The 19,653-nt window shown below is 40.6% G+C and overlaps 1 protein-coding gene across 1 annotated transcript; it reads right to left on the reverse strand.

Annotated features, from left to right (window-relative positions):
* Positions 1-1,707: 1,707 nt before the first annotated feature.
* Positions 1,708-19,388, reverse strand: LOC106589889 (tripartite motif-containing protein 16). Its single transcript, XM_014180302.3, has 7 exons — positions 18,236-19,388; positions 10,886-10,981; positions 8,276-8,356; positions 7,918-8,070; positions 6,850-7,021; positions 3,035-3,130; positions 1,708-2,769 (listed from the first exon to the last, which is right to left on the reverse strand). Exons 1-7 carry the CDS (start codon positions 19,115-19,117, stop codon positions 2,129-2,131), a joined length of 2,121 nt encoding a protein of 706 aa, XP_014035777.2. The 5' UTR covers positions 19,118-19,388; the 3' UTR covers positions 1,708-2,128.
* Positions 19,389-19,653: the final 265 nt, after the last annotated feature.

The raw sequence follows: 19,653 nt of genomic DNA on the forward strand, positions 1-19,653 counted from the left end.
TACCCCATAATGACAAAGCAAAAACTGAAATATCAAATGTACATAAGTATTCATACCCTTTACTCAGTACTTTGTTGATGCACCTTTGGCAGTGATTACAGCCTTGAGTCTTCTTGGCTATGACGCTACAAGGTTGGCACATCTGTATTTTGGGAGTTTCTCCCATTCTTCTCTGCAGATCCTCTCAAGCTCTGTCAGCTTGGATGGGGAGCGTTGCCCGCACAGTTATTTTCAGGTCTCTCCAGAGATGTTTGATCGGGTTCAAGTCCGGGCTCTGGCTGGGCCACTGAAGGACATTCAGAGACTTGTCCCGAAGCCACTCCTGCGTTATCTTGGCTGTGTGCTTAGAGTTTTTGTCCTGTTGGAAGGTTAACCTTCACCCCAGTCTGAGGTCCTAAGCGCTCTGGAGCAGGTTTTCATCAAGGATCTCTCTTTACTTTGCTCCGTTCATCTTTGCCTCGATCCTGGCTAGTCTCCCAGTCCCTGCTGCTGAAAAACAACCCCACAGCATGATGCTGCCACCACCATGCTTCACCGGAGGGATGGTGGCAGGTTTCCTCCAGACATGACGCCTGGCATTCAGGCCAAAGAGTTCAATCTTGGGTTCATCGGACCAGAGAATCTTGTTTCTCATGGTTTGAGAGTCTTTAGGTGCCTTTTGACAAACTCCAAGCAGGCTGTCATGTGCCTTTTATGAGGAGTGGCTTCCGTCTCACCACTCTACCATAAAGGCCTGATTGGTGGAGCGCTGCAGAGATGATTGTCCTTCTGGAAGGTTCTGTCATCTCCACAGAGGCACTCTAGAGCTCTGTCAGAGTGACCATCAGGTTATTGGTCACGTCCCTGACCAAGGCCCTTCTCCCTTGATTGCTCAGTTTGGCCGGGTGGTCAGCTCTAGGAAGAGTCTTGGTGGTTCCAAACTTCTTCCAATTAAGAATGATGGAGGCTACTGTTTTTTTGGGGACCTTCAATGCTGCAGAAATGTTTTGGTACCCTTCCCCAGATCTGTGCCTCGACACAATCCTGTCTCGGAGCTTTACGGACAATTCCTTCGACCTCATGGCTTGGTTTTTGCTCTGACATGCACTGTCAACTGTGGGACCTTATATAGACAGTTGTGTACCTTTCCAAATCATGTCCAATCAATTTAATTTACCACAGGTGGACTAATTTACCACAGGTGGACAAGTTGTAGAAATATCTCAAGGATGATCAATGGAAACAGGATGCACCTGAGCTCAATTTCTCCCATAGCAAAGCATCTCATAGCAAAGGGTATGAATACTTATGTAAATAAGGTATTTATGTTTTTTATTTTGAATACATTTGCTAGCATTTCTAAAAACTTGTTTTCACTTTGTCATTATGGGGTGTTGTGTGTAGTTTGATGAGATATATATATTTTTTAATAAGGCTGTAGCATAACAAAATGTGCAAAAAGTCAGAGGGTCTGAATACTTTCCTAAGGCACTATACATAACTGCCTCAATTACCTCCTTCCCCTGAACATCAACTCGGTACTGGTACACCCTGAATATAGCCATGTTATTTTTACTCATTATTGTTGTTCATTATTCACTGTGTATTTAGTCCTTGTGTCACTATTTAAATGTTGTATGTATTTGTTTAACTCTCCACTGTTGGAAAATGACCTGTAAGTAAGCATGTCACTGTTAGTCTGCAGAGCATGTGACAAATACCAACCAGTTGACAAATACAATTTAATTTAATTTACTGTGGTATCTCTCAAATACAGTACATTCCAAAGTCACAGTTTGTAGTAAACAGTAACAGCAGTCCCAACATTCCCAAAGAAATCCACCATTCAAATAGTCACAGTATCAAAACTATTTTGCATCAGATTTAAACAAAAAATATGAATAGAAAGTGACCCATCACATTAGATGTAACCTAACCACTGACATTATACCAAGATTATTCATGCAACACAACAAGAATAAGAACAACCAATATACTCTCTGGAAATATATTATAAATATTCAACTTTCATTTAGAACATAATATACAGATCTAGTGAGGTTTCCTGTCACCTGATGAGGTTTTAGGTTTCTTTTTCCATCGCTTCCTGCATTCTGAATCTTTTCAGGCTTGACTACCGACAAATTGATCATTGTTCAACAACAAGAGTTACTGTGAAACGGCTTCGGGGTGCAACATCAGTGTTTAGGGGTATTTTAGGGGGAGAGGAGCTTTTCAGTGGCAGTGGCTCTCCAGGTTCAACAAGCACTACCACGTTCTCCTTCTTCGACAGCCAGAAGGCTGGGTAAAGGGGCTCCAGAAACTCAGCCTTGTATTTGTGGATGAGGGTCATGCCGACGACGTCATCCACCCCATAGAAAGCCAGTAATCCACGGCTATAGTCCACATAGACCCCAATACGTGTGAACTTGTCCACGCTTAGAGGCGTCTCCACATCACCGTGCCAGGCAGAGAAGCTACGTCCGTTCCATTGGAGGCACCATGAAAAGTCATTGCCGGCGATGCAACTGTTACTTTCAGGACCCTTGCGGTCGATGCTCTTGTAGGTGAGTCCAACATGCGTGCCCTCACCGCTCACGTCCACCTCGAAGTAGTGTCGGCCGACGTAGAAGCTCTCTGTGGCCAGTACCTGGCGCCAGTTCTCAAAACGTTCAGGGACGTCGGGGTACGGGTGTTGCCAGGGTGTGGTGTTGGTCACCTTCCTGTTTTCCTCAGTCAGACGCAGGAACTTATGGGCCGTGTCTGCATCAAAACTCACCGGATTGGCATCTGCACAGCGTGAGATAGAATAACATAACAGAAATTATAAAAGTTAAACAGAATCAACAACTTAGGTAAGGCCAACTTTACAGATTCAAAACTACGATTACGTCATACAAAGATTTGGATATTTCTACAGAATATTATGATAACTACTTGAAGTATTACTGTAATATTATGATAACCTTGAAGGACTACTGTAATATCATTCAAGTGATTTGAAGCCTTGTTTTGTTTGTGTATGGATGACCTCAATATGATAGAAGAGACTTACACTTTAGAAAGTCATCCCGCGTCTTTGGTTCTGGAACATCCCTGTTCTGTTTGGCTGCGATTATTTCATGGACTGTGGTTTTTATCCCCATCATGTCTGAAGAGTAGAGAGAGAGAAATATAACATGTTTTATGGTCAGAACTAATCACATTGGCCTACTTCACTTTTTAACTCACAAGCATGAAGTTTCCATTTGAATGTAGCCATTTGTTTTTGCATGGACACGTTTGTGAATTTAGTGAATTTTATTAGGATCCCCATTAGCCAACGCCGTAACTTTAGCTAATCTTCCTGGGGTCCAACCCAATTAATAAGACATTACAAACAATTACAAATTAAGACTTTACAAACATTTAACAAGTAGATAATACAGACAGTTAAAATACCTGAAGGAAACACATTTAACATTCAGTTGATGCTTTCTATTTCCTGTCCAGTCATATGGTCTTTAGCATTAGATGTTCTTTCTATTTCCTGTCCAGTCATATGGTCTATCGCATTAGATGTTCTTTCTATGTCCTGTCCAGTCATATGGTCTATCGCATTAGATGTTCTTTCTATTTCCTGTCCATTCATATGGTCTTTAGCATTAGATGTTCTTTCTATTTCCTGTCCAGTCATATGGTCTATCACATTAGATGTTCTTTCTATGTCCTGTCCAGTCATATGGTCTATCACATTAGATGTTCTTTCTATTTCCTGTCCAGTCATATGGTCTATCACATTAGATGTTGTTTCTATTTCCTGTCCAGTCATATGGTCTATCGCATTAGATGTTCTTTCTATGTCCTGTCCAGTCATATGGTCTATCGCATTAGATGTTCTTTCTATTTCCTGTCCAGCCATATGGTCTATCGCATTAGATGTTCTATTTCCTGTCCAGTCATATGGTCTATCGCATTAGATGTTCTTTCTATTTCCTGTCCAGCCATATGGTCTATCACATTAGATGTTCTATTTCCTGTCCAGTCATATGGTCTATCGCATTAGATGTTCTTTCTATTTCCTGTCCAGCCATATGGTCTATCGCATTAGATGTTCTTTCTATTTCCTGTCCAGTCATATGGTCTATCGCATTAGATGTTCTATTTCCTGTCCAGCCATATGGTCTATCACATTAGATGTTCTTTCTATTTCCTGTCCATTCATATGGTCTATCGCATTAGATGTTCTTTCTATTTCCTGTCCAGTCAAATGGTCTATCGCATTAGATGTTCTATTTCCTGTCCAGCCATATGGTCTATCACATTAGATGTTCTTTCATTTTTTTCTTGAAGGTGGATTTACTTCTTACCTGAGAAATATGGATTGATAAAGAGTTCCATTCAGCTATGGCTCTATATAAAACTATATGTTTAAGGCGATTTGTCCTTGGCTTGGGTTGTCTTGGATGCCCTGAAATGACCTGTCTGGTTCGGTGGTTATGCGTGTTGCTACTATGTACTAACTGGCCTGACAAATACTGTGTTTAAAAAAAATATATATAACTGTGACGATCGTCGTAATGAGGAGACCAAGGTGCAGCGTGGTAAGTGCTCATGATTCCTAATTTATTATAACTCAGAACACTAAATCAAAACAACAAACAAAGGAAACCGAACATCACGTTCTGCAGGCTTTACTGAGCTGTACAAAAACAAGATCCCACAACTGAAGGTGGGAAAAAGGGCTGCCTAAGTATGATTCCCAATCAGAGACAACGATAGACAGCTGCCTCTGATTAGGAACCATACTCGGCCAAACACAAAGAAATAGAAAACATATAGAACATAGAAATACAAAATCTAGAATGCCCACCCAAATCACACCCTGACCTAACCAAAATAGAGAAATAAAAGGGCTCTTTATGGTCAGGGCGTGACAATAACATTACTAAAGAAATTTGTTTTCAACGTGAAGCCATGAGAGATTCTGATACATTTGGATAATATTCATACGGATAGAGCAATGAAGAGCTAATCTGGCAGCCCTGTTTTGAGCCATTTGGAGCTTTTTTTGCTGCAGATGACAATATAACTGGACAGTACTCTAAGTGTGATAGGACCAGGGATTGACCATATAACTGGACAGTACTCTAAGTGTGATAGGACCAGGGATTGACCATATAACTGGACAGTACTCTAAGTGTGATAGGACCAGGGATTGACCATATAACTGGACAGTACTCTAAGTGTGATAGGACCAGGGATTGACCATATAACTGGACAGTACTCTAAGTGTGATAGGACCAGGGATTGACCATATAACTGGACAGTACTCTAAGTGTGATAGGACCAGGGATTGACCATATAACTGGACAGTACTCTAAGTGTGATAGGACCAGGGATTGACCATATAACTGGACAGTACTCTAAGTGTGATAGGACCAGGGATTGAATCACCTGATTCAGTGTTAGATGTTACATACACTGAACATTTTCTTGTAACAGCAATTCCCTTACCCATCTTAAAAACAATATTATCTATGTGTTCTGACCATGATGAAGCTGCGTTCCACATGATGCCTAGTAGTTTTTTTCACTTGCTCTACATGTGTTCTATTCATCGGACAAATTCAATTGGGGATCATCAGCAAGCATATATCTAGAACCAAATACAATACATTTAGTTTTAGAAATGTTCAACACCAATTAGTTCATATCAACCCACTCAGACACCATTCTTAGTTCACTGCTCAGTACATCTGTTAGCTCATTACATTGTGATGCTGCGCTATACATTGTACAGTCATCAGCATACATGACCACTCTTGCTTTGTTCATTACTGAAGGTGAATCATTAGTAAAGACAGAGTTAGCAACAAAGAACACATCGCTATACTGTCATTGTTATACTATGTCTCCATGACAATCAAACATGCTGACTCACACAACACACAGCTGGGTTTCCCCTCTAGTGACAGACAGCCTTAGGTTAGAGGCTTTTAACTAGTTTTATCTCTCTGACACCAGTCTACTCCAGTTAACCAGTCTACTCCAGTCTACACCAGTCTACTGCAGTCTACTCCAGTCTACTCCAGTCTACTGCAGTCTACTCCAGTTAACCAGTCTACTCCAGTGTACACCAGTCTACTGCAGTCTACACCAGTCTACTCCAGTCTACCAGTCTACAGCAGTCTACCAGTCTACTCCAGTCTACTCCAGTCTACCAGTCTACTCCAGTCTACTCCAGTCTACCAGTCTACAGCAGTCTACCAGTCTACTCCAGTCTACTCCAGTCTACCAGTCTACCAGTCAACTCCAGTCTACCAGTCTACCAGTCTACAGCAGTCTACCAGTCTACTCCAGTCTACCAGTCTACTCCAGTCTACAGCAGTCTACCAGTCTACTCCAGTCTACCAGTCTACCAGTCAACTCCAGTCTACCAGTCTACCAGTCAACTCCAGTCTACCAGTCTACTCCAGTCTACTCCAGTCTACTCCAGTCTACCAGTCTACTCCAGTCTAGCAGTCTACCAGTCTACTCTACTCCAGTCTACCAGTTGTAACAAGGGCTCTACACCTATGCCACACTGCCTGAAAGATACCTCAGGTGTGTAGACAAGTTTAAACACACCCAGGTAGGGAGTCCATAGATTCTCTTTGCATCTGGGGCACAAACCTGAAGTGTCGTTCTTCCTCCTAACACACCATCACTTCCTCTACTTTCTGTGTTTGTCTGTGACCAGCCTGAGGGATTTCTTTGTGTGCCTGAACCGCAACTGCAAGCTCGGGCCGTTGTCTTTTTGCCACTAATGGGGGAGCAGAGACTTGCAGAGGCTTGCCGCCAGCCACTATGGCAGTTTGCCTCTGCCATCCAGATGTTGACTGCACTCACCATTTTTGCAGGTCTCTTTGAGTGTCTCAGTGTACTTGGACAGCAGCAGTTCACACAGCTCCTCTGTGGAAGTAACAATCTGTCTGCTGAAGGAGTTGAGCCGGTCCATGAGGCCGATGTAGACCCCAGGTAGGGTGATGTCAGAGCAGTCCTTCTTCCACTCGGAGTACTCCTGTAAAACACACAACACACCTCGGTTCACTATTTTGTACACCGTTGGAAATTACTGATGAAGTATAGCTAATGGCGTCCTGTCCAGGGGATGTAATTGTACATCAAGCTGTCTCATGCTACAGGAACAGGATATAGGTACCTGCCCTTATTGGCCACTGGACAAGGCTTACTTACTTACGTTAATGGGAACCTGAGTGAATACTAATGATGAAACATGGCTTGGGTAAAACATTAGGTTAGTTTCTACCAGTGGAGGCAGTTGTGAGGCTCTATAGGGGCTCTTTGTAATGTCTGGAAAGGAATTAAAGGAATGGAGTCAAACGTGGTTTCCATATGTTTGATGCGTTTGTTTTCTGTTCCATTCCAACCATTACAAGGAGCCCATCCCCCTATAGCTCCTCCCACCAGCCTCCACTATTTTCTACTTTAGTCGTGTTTCATGATTAAAGTAAATACGTAAGATAGCAGCACATACGCACTTAAGGTTTGTTAATAACACTATAGAGTCACTTGGCACTGTCCGGCACCACAACACAACCAACACCGAATCCACCAGACCAGTGAAAACTACCTTACCTGTAGGAAGTCCACCTGAGTCATGTTTCATGATTAAAGTGAATACGAATGATAGCAGCACTGTGGTTTGTGTTAATGTTGATGAGAACCACCTTAGGTCAGTGAATAACCCTAATGAGTCACTTGGCAGTGGCACCACTGTATCAGAGTCCATGGTTAACCACCAAATAGATTTTGCACCTGTAAATTAGGCTACTGTATGTGCATTACCTACCACCATGATAATCACCTTAGGTCAGTGACTAGAACTACTGACTTGGCACCACCTCTATCTCAGTCTCAATCCATCATAAACCACCAGACCAAGTAAGACCTTACCTGTAAGAAGTCCACGTCATTCTTGTTCTTGGAGAGCTTCTCCACCTGCGCCTGTGTCTTTTTCAGCTCAGTGCACCTCTGCTCCAGGTGTACCTTGATCCCCTCGGCCTGTCTCAGAGCCTGCTTCTCCTCTCCCTCCAGGATCTCCGTCACCTTTAGGTTCAGGTTTAAAGTTTATTACAAAATCTTTGGTTTATATGCAGGTTTTACAGAAACAAACAGTACATAAAACATACATCAAATGTGATGTCATACAATATGTATTTTTTTAAAGCAGGTAAAAAGAATAGATCTGCATAAATATAGGGACAGTGCATAAAACAGCTAGGCACATCACTTCATCAATAAATAGGATTACCTCTCTCTTGGCCCGCTCCACCGCAGCCTGGAGCACCGTAAACTGGTTCTCAATGACCTCACGGACCTCTGTCACTGAATTCTGCATGGTGAGATGGAAGAGGTGTTATCAGGTCCGTTTTATAATTGTGTACACACTAGGTACAGTATATTTAGATATAGGGGCTGAGGTGATGGACGGACGGACGGGCGGGCGGACGGACGGACAGACGGACAGACTGTGGTCTGATTGAAGTGGCTTTTATTTGTTCTTGTGATTATATTTTCCTGGGGTCCAAACTAAGTAAGGCTAAAATACAACACTACATATAACATTATTACAACACTACATATCTACAATACACCACTACATATAACATCATTACACCACTACATATACCATCATTACACCACTACATATCTACAATACAACACTACATATACCTTTATTACACCACTACATATCTACAGTACAACACTACATATACCTTTATTACAACACTACATATCTACAATACAACACTACATATAACATCATTACACCACTACATATCTACATTACAACACTACATATAACATCATTACACCACTACATATAACATCATTACACCACTACATATAACATTATTACCTCACTACATATCTACATTACACCACTACATATAACATCATTACACCACTACATATAACATCATTACACAACTACATATAACATCATTACACCACTACATATCTACATTACAACACTACATATAACATCATTACAACACTACATATCTACAGTACAACACTACATATCTACATTACAACACTACATATAACATCATTACACCACTACATATAACATCATTACACCACTACATATAACATCATTACACCACTACATATAACATCATTACAACACTACATATCTACATTACACCACTACATATAACATCATTACAACACTACATATCTACATGACAACACTACATATAACATCATTACAACACTACATATCTACATTACAACACTACATATAACATCATTACACCACTACATATAACATCATTACAACACTACATATAACATCATTACACCACTACATATCTACATTACACCACTACATATAACATCATTACAACACTACATATAACATCATTACACAACTACATATAACATCATTACAACACTACATATAACATCATTACACCACTACATATCTACATTACACCACTACATATAACATCATTACACCACTACATATAACATCATTACAACACTACATATAACATCATTACACCACTACATATAACATCATTACACCACTACATATAACATCATTACACCACTACATATAACATCATTACACCACTACATATAACATCATTACAACACTACATATAACATCATTACAACACTACATATAACATCATTACACCACTACATATAACTATCATTACACCACTACATATAACATCATTACACCACTACATATAACATCATTACACCACTACATATAACTATCATTACACCACTACATATAACATCATTACACCACTACATATCTACAGTACACCACTACATATAACATCATTACACCACTACATATAACATCATTACACCACTACATATAACATCATTACACCACTACATATAACTATCATTACACCACTACATATAACATCATTACACAACTACATATAGCTATCATTACACCACTACATATAACTATCATTACACCACTACATATAACATCATTACACCACTACATATCTACATTACAACACTACATATAACATCATTACACCACTACATATCTACAGTACAACACTACATATAACATCATTACACCACTACATATAACTATCATTACACCACTACATATAACTATCATTACACCACTACATATAACATCATTACACCACTACATATCTACATTACAACACTACATATAACATCATTACACCACTACATATCTACATTACACCACTACATATAACATCATTACACCACTACATATAACATCATTACACCACTACATATCTACATTACAACACTACATATAACATCATTACACACACTACATATAGCATCATTACACCACTACATATAACATCATTACACCACTACATATCTACAATACAACATTTATAATACCACCATGCATACGTGTGTGTGGTGTGGGTGTGCTGGCATGTGTGTGTGTGTGTGTGTGGTGTGTGTTTCTCCACAGTCTGCAATTTTCCCATAAAGGTGTCTATGCTTCAGGTATTGAATGTCTGCTTACACAATCAATCCCTAGGGGACAAGGAATGCTACATGACATGACGGTGGAGCCAAACCCTATACAAATTCATTCCTTTTACCACACCTGGGTAAACCTGTCAGGTTGGGGTGGGCGGTTCCGATACCTGGGGACTACTTATAGATTAGAGGTATCTCTTGCTCTTTTCTTGGGACTTTTATTTACTTCTTGTAAAACGTTGTGACATGCCTCTGTTCTGTCACTCATTGTGTAGGAATTCTGGAATCTAGAAACACTCGGCTAAAGCGAATGCTACACAGCACTTTGTTTAACAGTCACAGATCCATCAGTCTTTGACATCATCCTTTAAACGTGTAACAAGAAGGGCACTGCAGCCTACCGTACCTCAATAGAGACAGTGTTGACTTGAAGTTTGTTGATGGCATTCTCTGCTGCTGTCACTGTCTTCACCATCTCTGCTTGCTTATCTAGTAGTTCCCTCTGTCAGGAAAAAAAAGGACAGGAAGGACGACAGGAAGAAGGAGAGGAAGAGAAGGAGAGGAAAATTCAATGAACGCACACATTATAGCCAAGTGGTTGTCATGCTGAAGCTATGCCTTATTTGAACAATTCTGTTCAACTCATTTAATTGACCAATTTATCTAAACGTTTACAATGCAGCTGAGTCACAGGAACAGAGTATTTTCCTGCCCGTTTCTCTATTGTCTGATATGATCTGATTTCTATGTTATTCTATTGTGGTTTTCAGGGAAGGAATCTGATTCACTACAGTTTGATTAATTGTGTTTCCAGTATAGGTAGGGCCTGAATTTCTTAGGTTCGAGTGACTCTTGAGTTGCAACTGGTACTCATGTTAGAATTCCTATTCCTATCTGAAAATAATGAAACAAGTCCTGGTCTAATTTCTATGTTTCCTAACCTCAGATACAGATAACTGTGAAACTGTCTGCGGATTAAGTTCCCAAGGAAAGTCACAAGTTCCGGAGAGACTGAAGAGTATATCTCCCAATGGGTTATATATGCTATTGGTTTACTGTTAGAATTGGTTGTAGGACTACAATGATACTGCTAAAAGTAACAATGCATAAACCTAGAACACGCATGGCCAACCTTGCTCTTAGAGATCTAGCTACTGGACGTGCAGGTTTCTGTTCCAGTCCTGACATTCTGATGATCATTTGTATTAGACACTATTCATTTCACTATTCAATCATCTCTTGTTTTGATGTAAGATGGATGTGTAAACCCACTAACCATTTACATAGGCATTCTTTGTATGATATGAAATAAAGTGTTGATTCTTTGAATTACAGTACCAGTCAAAAGTTTGGACACATCTACTCATTCAAGGGTTTTTCTTTATTTTTACTATTTTCTACATTGTAGAATAATAGTGAAGACATCAAAACTATGAAATAACACATACGGAATCATGTAGTAACCAAAAAAGTGTTAAACAAATAAGACAATATATTTTAGATTTGAGATTCTTCAAAGTAGCCAGCCTTTGCCTTGATGACAGCTTTGCACACTCTTGGAATTCTCTCAACCAGATTCATGAGGTAGTCACCTGGAATGCATTTCAATTAACAGGTGAGCCTTGTTAAGAGTTCATTTGTGGAATTTCTTTCCTTCTTAATGCATTATAGCCAATCAGTTGTGTTGTGACAAGGTAGGGGTGGTATACAAAAGATAGCCCTATTTGGTAAAAGACCAAGTTCATATTATGACAAGAACAGCACAAATAAGAAAAGAGAAATGACAGTCCATCATTACTTTAAGACATGAAGGTCAGTCAATGCGGAAAATGTCAAGAACTTTTAAAGTGCAAATGCAAAAAAAATATTAAGCGCTATGATGAAACTGGCTCTCATGAGGGCAGCCACAGGAAAGGAAGACCCAGAGTTACCTCTGCTGCAGAAGATAAATTCATTAGATTTAACTACACCTCAGATTACAGCCAAAATAAATGCTTCACAGAGTTCAAGTAACAGGCATCTCAAAATCAACTGTTCAGAGGAGACTGCATGAATCAGGCCTTCATGGTCAAATTGCTGCAAAGAAACCACTACTAAAGGACACCAATAAGAAGAAGAGACTTACTTTTGGCCAAGAAACACGAGCAAGAAACACGAGCAATGGACATTAGACCTCTTTTGCAAATGTTTTGTTCTCTGAGTGAGGGAAATGCTGTAAATTAAGAGGGCTCAATGTATTTTGAAAGATGAGACTCTAAGGATTATAATACATACTGCGTTGATGTCATACAAGTAAGCAAAAATATCTGTGAGTCCAAATGTGCACTTGTGCACTTCACATTTCCTTATCGTTAAACTCACGTAATATACAGAGTCAACGTTTATGATCTCTGTGTTTTGATGTACAGTTACATGATGACATGGCGTTATACCCTGGGTTGTCCTGAACAGAATGAGTCTGTGTTTGTAGTATTGTGAAGAACATTTGCTGTGGACCCCACATCTGAATGTACTCATGACTCCATTCTATGCACACCAAAATTTCGGTCTGCTTCTCTGAATTGCCTTGTGAAGCCTAAACCTGTAAGATCATATTGTATAATTTAGCTAGTCATGTTGGCAGTAGAACACGTTTTCAAATGATGCCAACCTGACACAGATTGCGATTTACAATGGATTACGTAAACAACAACAGTAATTTTGTGATGGTGGGAATGCCGGCTGTGTTCCAAACTTAACAGCTACAAGTGTGCTTGTTCTAGTTCCTCAGCGGTACAGTTAGGAGAGCTCAAAAAAACACCTTATAGTTGAAGACTTGCAGACAAGTTTGACTTCTTACTCAAACCCTTGTCATTTTTGTTTTGTTTTAAGTTGTACCTACCTACCCCACATTTTCCAAGAATATTCTTTGAATGTTACTGAATGTATCTAGAGTATTTTCAGATTTCGTTATCAACAAATGTGGTCGAGAAGTACAGTAAAAGTAAAATGCACATAAAATCAATAGTGTAATGTTTGGATTCAGTCTTGTTTTCAGGTGAACTGTTGTGTCCTCACCTTTAGTCTAATACTTTTCCCAAGCTGTTTCCTTTTAATTGTTACCATGGTTATGCATATGCGGTCCATATTTCTTCTATAAGAAACATTTCAATGTAGTCGTATCCATATAGGCCAATTCCCACGAGTGCACAGGAGAGAGACATTATTAGCAAATATCACTATCATAGGTTCATTTGGTTTAATTTCAAAATGTATGATGCTTGAAATAAAGTAGCAATTTGTTTTCTTCGTGTTATGTATTATCCTGGCGTAATTGTATGCAGTTCAACATTATCACCACAAGGTGTCATCACAAGCATTTGTATTTTAGTCTAGCTTCACTACATGTAAAGAAACCACTAGCTAGGTCTCGTAACGTGAGGTCAATAAAACACGCCTAGCACAAGCTAGTGGTTCATTAAAACTACACTATGTTTCCTAATTGAAACTAAGTGGGCAATACACCTGGGTAAAATGTTTTGGAAGAAGCAGACAAAGAGTTTGGAGGAGGACAGATTGGTGAGAGGGGAGAGAGGGGTTGATAGTGGGGTAATTGATGCTGCTAGCTAACGTTTGATGTAAACAATGTGGCCGTCAAACATTGGACTCGTACACTAGCTATAGATTTTGTTTAATTACTGTATATTGTTGGCTGTTGTGAGAGAAGTGCATCTATCTAGCTGGCTAACAAGGTCGAGCTGGCTAAGCTGATCTTTCTCTACCTTATCATGCTAGCTCTGGGGTTATTTGCTATGCTAGCCAAATGTAGGCAACGCCATCAGAGCAATCAGATAATAAACGGGAAATAAAAGTTTTCAGATGATTTTGTGTAGTGGATCTGGTAGCAACAAATCAATGTGTGTATATAACTCATTTGTTCTGTTTTTTTGGTTGGATCAAGAAATAGAAACTTGTCGTTTTGTGTTAGCTTGACAACTAACTAGCTAGCTAGCTAGCGAGTATGGCTTGCTGCAGCACAATATGTTTACTGGGGAACCTATTAGTTTGTGCGAGCATAGTTTTGACAGTTACGCATTGTTGCTTTGACAGTTGAAAAGGACTTATTTCACAATGCCACCTTCAAACTGTACTGGCAGCTTGAAAGAATTGGAGCTCACTTACATTTACAAACATTTATCAACAATGAGAAGTATTGTGAGGTCTCTACACCACCCACAGAGGCCTGTGTATCGGATCGCTTTAAGATTTGATGAACACAAGTTTCAGATGAGTGCGTCTTTGTCAATATACATATTTCCATAAACTATTTTCTCATCATTCTAGAAACCTGTGCTGGTGTAGCTGTGAGAGTGCTCAAAATGAGCGCCCCTTTATTGAAACGCAACACTTTGAAAACCTCCCAGACAGCCTAGTGTGTGACTGTTAATGTAGCATTTTCATATTCCTCAGCCATTTAAGAGCTAGCCTGCTCCCAGATCTGATTGTGCTGTCTTGCCAACTCTCTATGGTCATTATCAATGACAGAGTTAGCAAAACAACACAAACAGATCTGGGAGCAGGTTACTCACTCAACAACTGCTCTTGTGTCCTACCCTCTCCTTTCCCCTCAGTAGATTCCTGTTCTGGTCTGAGCACGCTCTCATTGCTCTGAAAAAAACAAATATCGTGTTCTACAGAACAGTGGAACAACAAAGTCGTTCGACCTGTTTGGGCTTAAACAATTTGTAGATGAGGCATGAATGTTAGTTATCCTTATTATCCTATACTCATGATTTGGCACAGAGACAAATATCTCACAAAACATTACTTACAACTATTCACATATTGTGTCTTGTTAATGTAAATGGTGTTATGCTTAGTGAGACAACAGCCGAGAACCCTTGAAGGGAAACTGAGTCCCAAATCATGTGTCAAACTGAATGTCAACAGAATGATCTTGTTTGGATGTTCCCTGAGCCAGCATTAAACAGTAACAAAGAGGTTTGGATAAGTCAGGATAAATGGCATATACTGAATCGTTGTAGACTATCCTGGATCAACACAGACAAGCTCTGCCTCCTGTTCAACAATGTGTCAGTCAGATCAGATCAAAGAACGCCTTCACCATTCCATTGTGAGTTATGCAATTCCTCAAAAGAGGTATTTGCTTGTGAACACACAAGAAGAACTGTAGATAAAGAGGAGCCTTCCCTCCTCAGTCATACGTTGAGTTTAGTTCCGCATTATGAGATTATTCTATTTACATTGCACATGTGAATTACCAAGGATTCAGCTAATAGTAATTGAGTTGTTGCATGACTATTGTCAACGCCATATGGGATTTTTCAAACATTCCTTGATTTAGAATGTCATTATTTTAAGTTTCGCAACAAAGGGTTCATTTGCAAATAACAGGTGTGAGCTAAAACCTGGATCTCTGTTGGAATGAATGACTGAACCTGAGGGTCACACCACGTCATTTCAATGTGGATAATTGGGTATTATTTTGTTGAGATGTTGAACAATGAGATTACCACCTATATTCAATCACTCCAAAAAAAACTGCTTAAAGTTAGTTGAATTTCCAATGTGTTATCACTATGCTTTCAACCATCTAAAAGCACAACCATGGGAAAACAATGTCTGATTTTTGGTTTAGATTAATGTGCTTAATCTAATAGCAGAACGAAATGGCCTGGATTTCAGTTGAGATTACATTAAAAGTACATGATGATCAATGCCGTTTGAGATTCTGCACAGATTATTACAGCAATGGTGAAGATCTCCACAGACCTGCAACGCTATCTTTAACATGCATTTATTTAATACAATTTCATATAGCAGGATAGTGAAAGTGTCTGAAAGATTTTGAATTCAGGTATGTTATCCCCTTTCTGTTTAAGAAACGTTTTTCAACAGAATTGGAGGAATGAATACACCCCTGATAACCAGCAAACACAGTTCACTTTCATAGCCTATTTAACTAGGCAAGTCAGTTAAGAACAAATTCTTATTTACAATGACAGCCTAGGAACAGTGGGTTAACTGCCTTGTTCAGGGGCAGAATGACAGACTTGTACCTTGTCAGCTCAGGGATTCGATCTTGCAACCTTTTGGTTACTAGTCCAACGCTCTAACCACTAGGCTACCTGCCGCCCCATGAGTCATGTCAGCTAACAATTTTTAGATTGGTAAATTAGTCTAGTTAGTCTAGCCAGCTATCTAAATCTGTAGTAATCATGGCAGAATACCGACCAGTCACGCAGGGCATGTGCCCAGGGGCCCTGACCTCCACGGGGCCCCCATTTGATTTTGTCAGTCACTCTCAGTCAGATATCATTAACGTGGCATAAGTCAGGGAAAAATGTGTAGAATTGCAGGAAATTCGCTGTAAAACCGCAACTTCTTCTCTCTGTCCCACGGCAAAATGAGTAGAATTGCATATTTTTTAAATTAAACTGCTAAACTTCTCTACTCCCAATGATAAAATATGTAGATTAGCAGGAAATTAACTTTAAAAACGTAAATGTTTATTTCCACTGTTGTAGAGGGGGGCCAATAAAACGTTTTGTCCGCGAGGTGGGTGGGCCCCCCACCAAATCTCACTTAGGGCCCCGTAAAAGGCAAGGGCCAGCCCTGCCTACCACCAGTCAGACACTACTATATACACTGAGTGTACAAAACATTAAGAACACCTTCCTAATATTGAGATGCACCCCATTTTACCCTCAGAACAGACTCACTTCGTCAGGGCATGGACTCTACAAGGTGTCGAAAGCATTACACAAGGATGCTGGCCCATGTTTAACCTGTCTCCTTCCCCTTCATCTACACTGACTGAAGTGGATTTAACAAGTGACATCAATAAGGGGTCATAGATTTCACCTGGATTCAGCTGGTCAGTCTATGTCATGGAAAGAGCAGGTGTTCATAATGTTTTGTACACTGTTGTACCTGTTGTCAAATGTGTGCATGGTACAAGTATATTAATACGTCTAATAAAGAGCAGCTGCCTTTGATATTAAGACTTTGGAAAGATGAAATCTACTTAGTAAGCCAAGGACAAATTGTAAAGTGTAACGAATAGTTGAAGATACTTACTTAAAATCAATGTAGGCTATAGAATTTGGAAAATGTATGGACTAATACAATATAGTGGGATGTTTCAGACTGATCACTTCCACAGCGGCTTGAGTGCTCTGGATGAGTTTGTGAAGAAAACATCCTGTTTTTATTCCACTCCCGCCACGTATAGAAACATAGGTGACTCTTTACTTACAAACATGAGGTGGCCAATTTTCATAGATAACAACACCACACAACTGATACGGTGTTCTGTAATTTCAGAATGGTTTGGCCCTATGCACAAGGTGTTTCCTTTAGATATCAAATCTATGCAAATGTTTGTTTGCGCATGTGTATCAAAGAACGTCAGAGTGGTTGAGAGAGAGGGAGAGAGAGGGAGAGAGAAAGACAGAGAGGGAGAGAAAGGGAGAGACAGAGAAACAGAGAAAGGGAGAGAGAGCGAGGGAGAGAGAGAAAGAAAGAGAGAATGGGAGAGAGAGAGAAACAGAGGAAGGGAGACAGAATAGAGAGAGGGAGAGACGGAGAAACTGAGGGAAAGGGAGAGAGAGGGAGAGACGGAGAAACAGGGAGAATGGGAGAGAAAGAGAGACAGACAAACTGAGAGAAAGAGAGAGAGGGAGAGAGAAGGAGAGAGAAAGAAACGTAAGAGAAAGAAGGAAAGTATGCATGCTGAAGAGAGAAAGTGCAATACCTCGATGGTTCTGCGTGCCTCCACCACAGGCACAGTGTTGTGTCCCCTGTGGTCCTCTGTCACACAGTCCTGACAGACACACACAGCGTCGGCACAGCAGAAAAGGTCCAGGGGCCACTTGTGGGTCTCACAGGTCCGTCTCTCGATGTCCCTCAGCGGCTCCACCAACCTGTGGTTCTGGAACTTGGGGTTCTCCAGGTGAGGCCTAAGGTGGGCCTCGCAGTAGGACACAAGGCAGGTGAGGCAGGACTTGAGGGCCCGGCACGGGCTCATCTCCATACACGAGTCACACACAACATCATCGGGCCCCAACGGCTCTAATTTCACCTCTCCTTTTGCTTTCTCTTCCCTTAATGTATCTCCCTCCCCAACCCCCACATCCTCTTTCACTTCCTCTGCAGCCTGTGGAGGATCACTCTCTTTATTTTTCTCTTCTTCCTCTGAATCTTTCAGGTCTTCCTGTATCGTTGCCTCCTCTGATTTCTTAGGGTCCTCTGATTCCTTCAGGTCTTCCTGTATCGTTGCCTCCTCTGATTTCTTAGGGTCCTCTGATTCCTTCTGGTCTTCCTGTATCTTTGCCTCCTCTGCTGTCTTTGAAATTTCAGTTTGTATGTCCTTTTTCTTTTTTTCTTCGGTTTTGATCACCAGTGGAGACTCAGCCACTATTTCATTCATTGTTCCGTTCTGTTCCACAGGTGCCGGTATAGGCTTGCCAGAGCATTGTAAACACTGGGGGCAGCCCTCACTTTTCTTGCCCAGGCAGGAGGCACAGACTGAGTGTCCACAGGTAGAGGACTTGTCACCATTGAGAGCACCAGAACACACAGTGCAGCAGAGTTTCTGGTCTGGTTTTGATTCTGGTTTGAGTCCTGTGTCTGCCATACCGCACTCTCGCTCACTTTCTCCTTCAGACGAACTTGCCTCAGCCGCTCCGCTGTTCTGTTCTGTTCTACTCTGTCTGCCTCTGGCTAACCTGAGTTAGTTCCTTCCTGGAGCCTCGAACAAGCCACACCTCAACTATGTGAATGTCTCAGCTGCATCTCTCATAGTTTCAGCTAACTCCACACCACACACACACACACACACACACACACAAACAAACACACATACACCCGCACCGAAACAAACACACCCACACGCCTTTCTCCATGCAATCACGTCCCTCCCTTTTATTTCCTTGTGTATCAGATGACAGAGTAAAAGTAGCAAGATGGGTGGAGCTCAGACTGGACACACAGAGGTGTAGTATTCCTCTTGTCTCTGTAATGATTTGCACAGCTGGAGTTGATCATTGATGGATAACCTTTCTATACTATCAGATGATTATATTAAAAGATCAATCAAGCGTTTGAATTAATCATTTATTCCCTATGTATTTTCTGATAAGAAACAATGGTATCCTACGACAAGCGTCGTTT

The sequence above is a fragment of the Salmo salar genome, chromosome 28, assembly GCF_965601325.2.
Source record: "Salmo salar chromosome 28, fSalSal1, whole genome shotgun sequence".
Taxonomy (NCBI): Eukaryota; Metazoa; Chordata; class Actinopteri; order Salmoniformes; family Salmonidae; genus Salmo; species Salmo salar.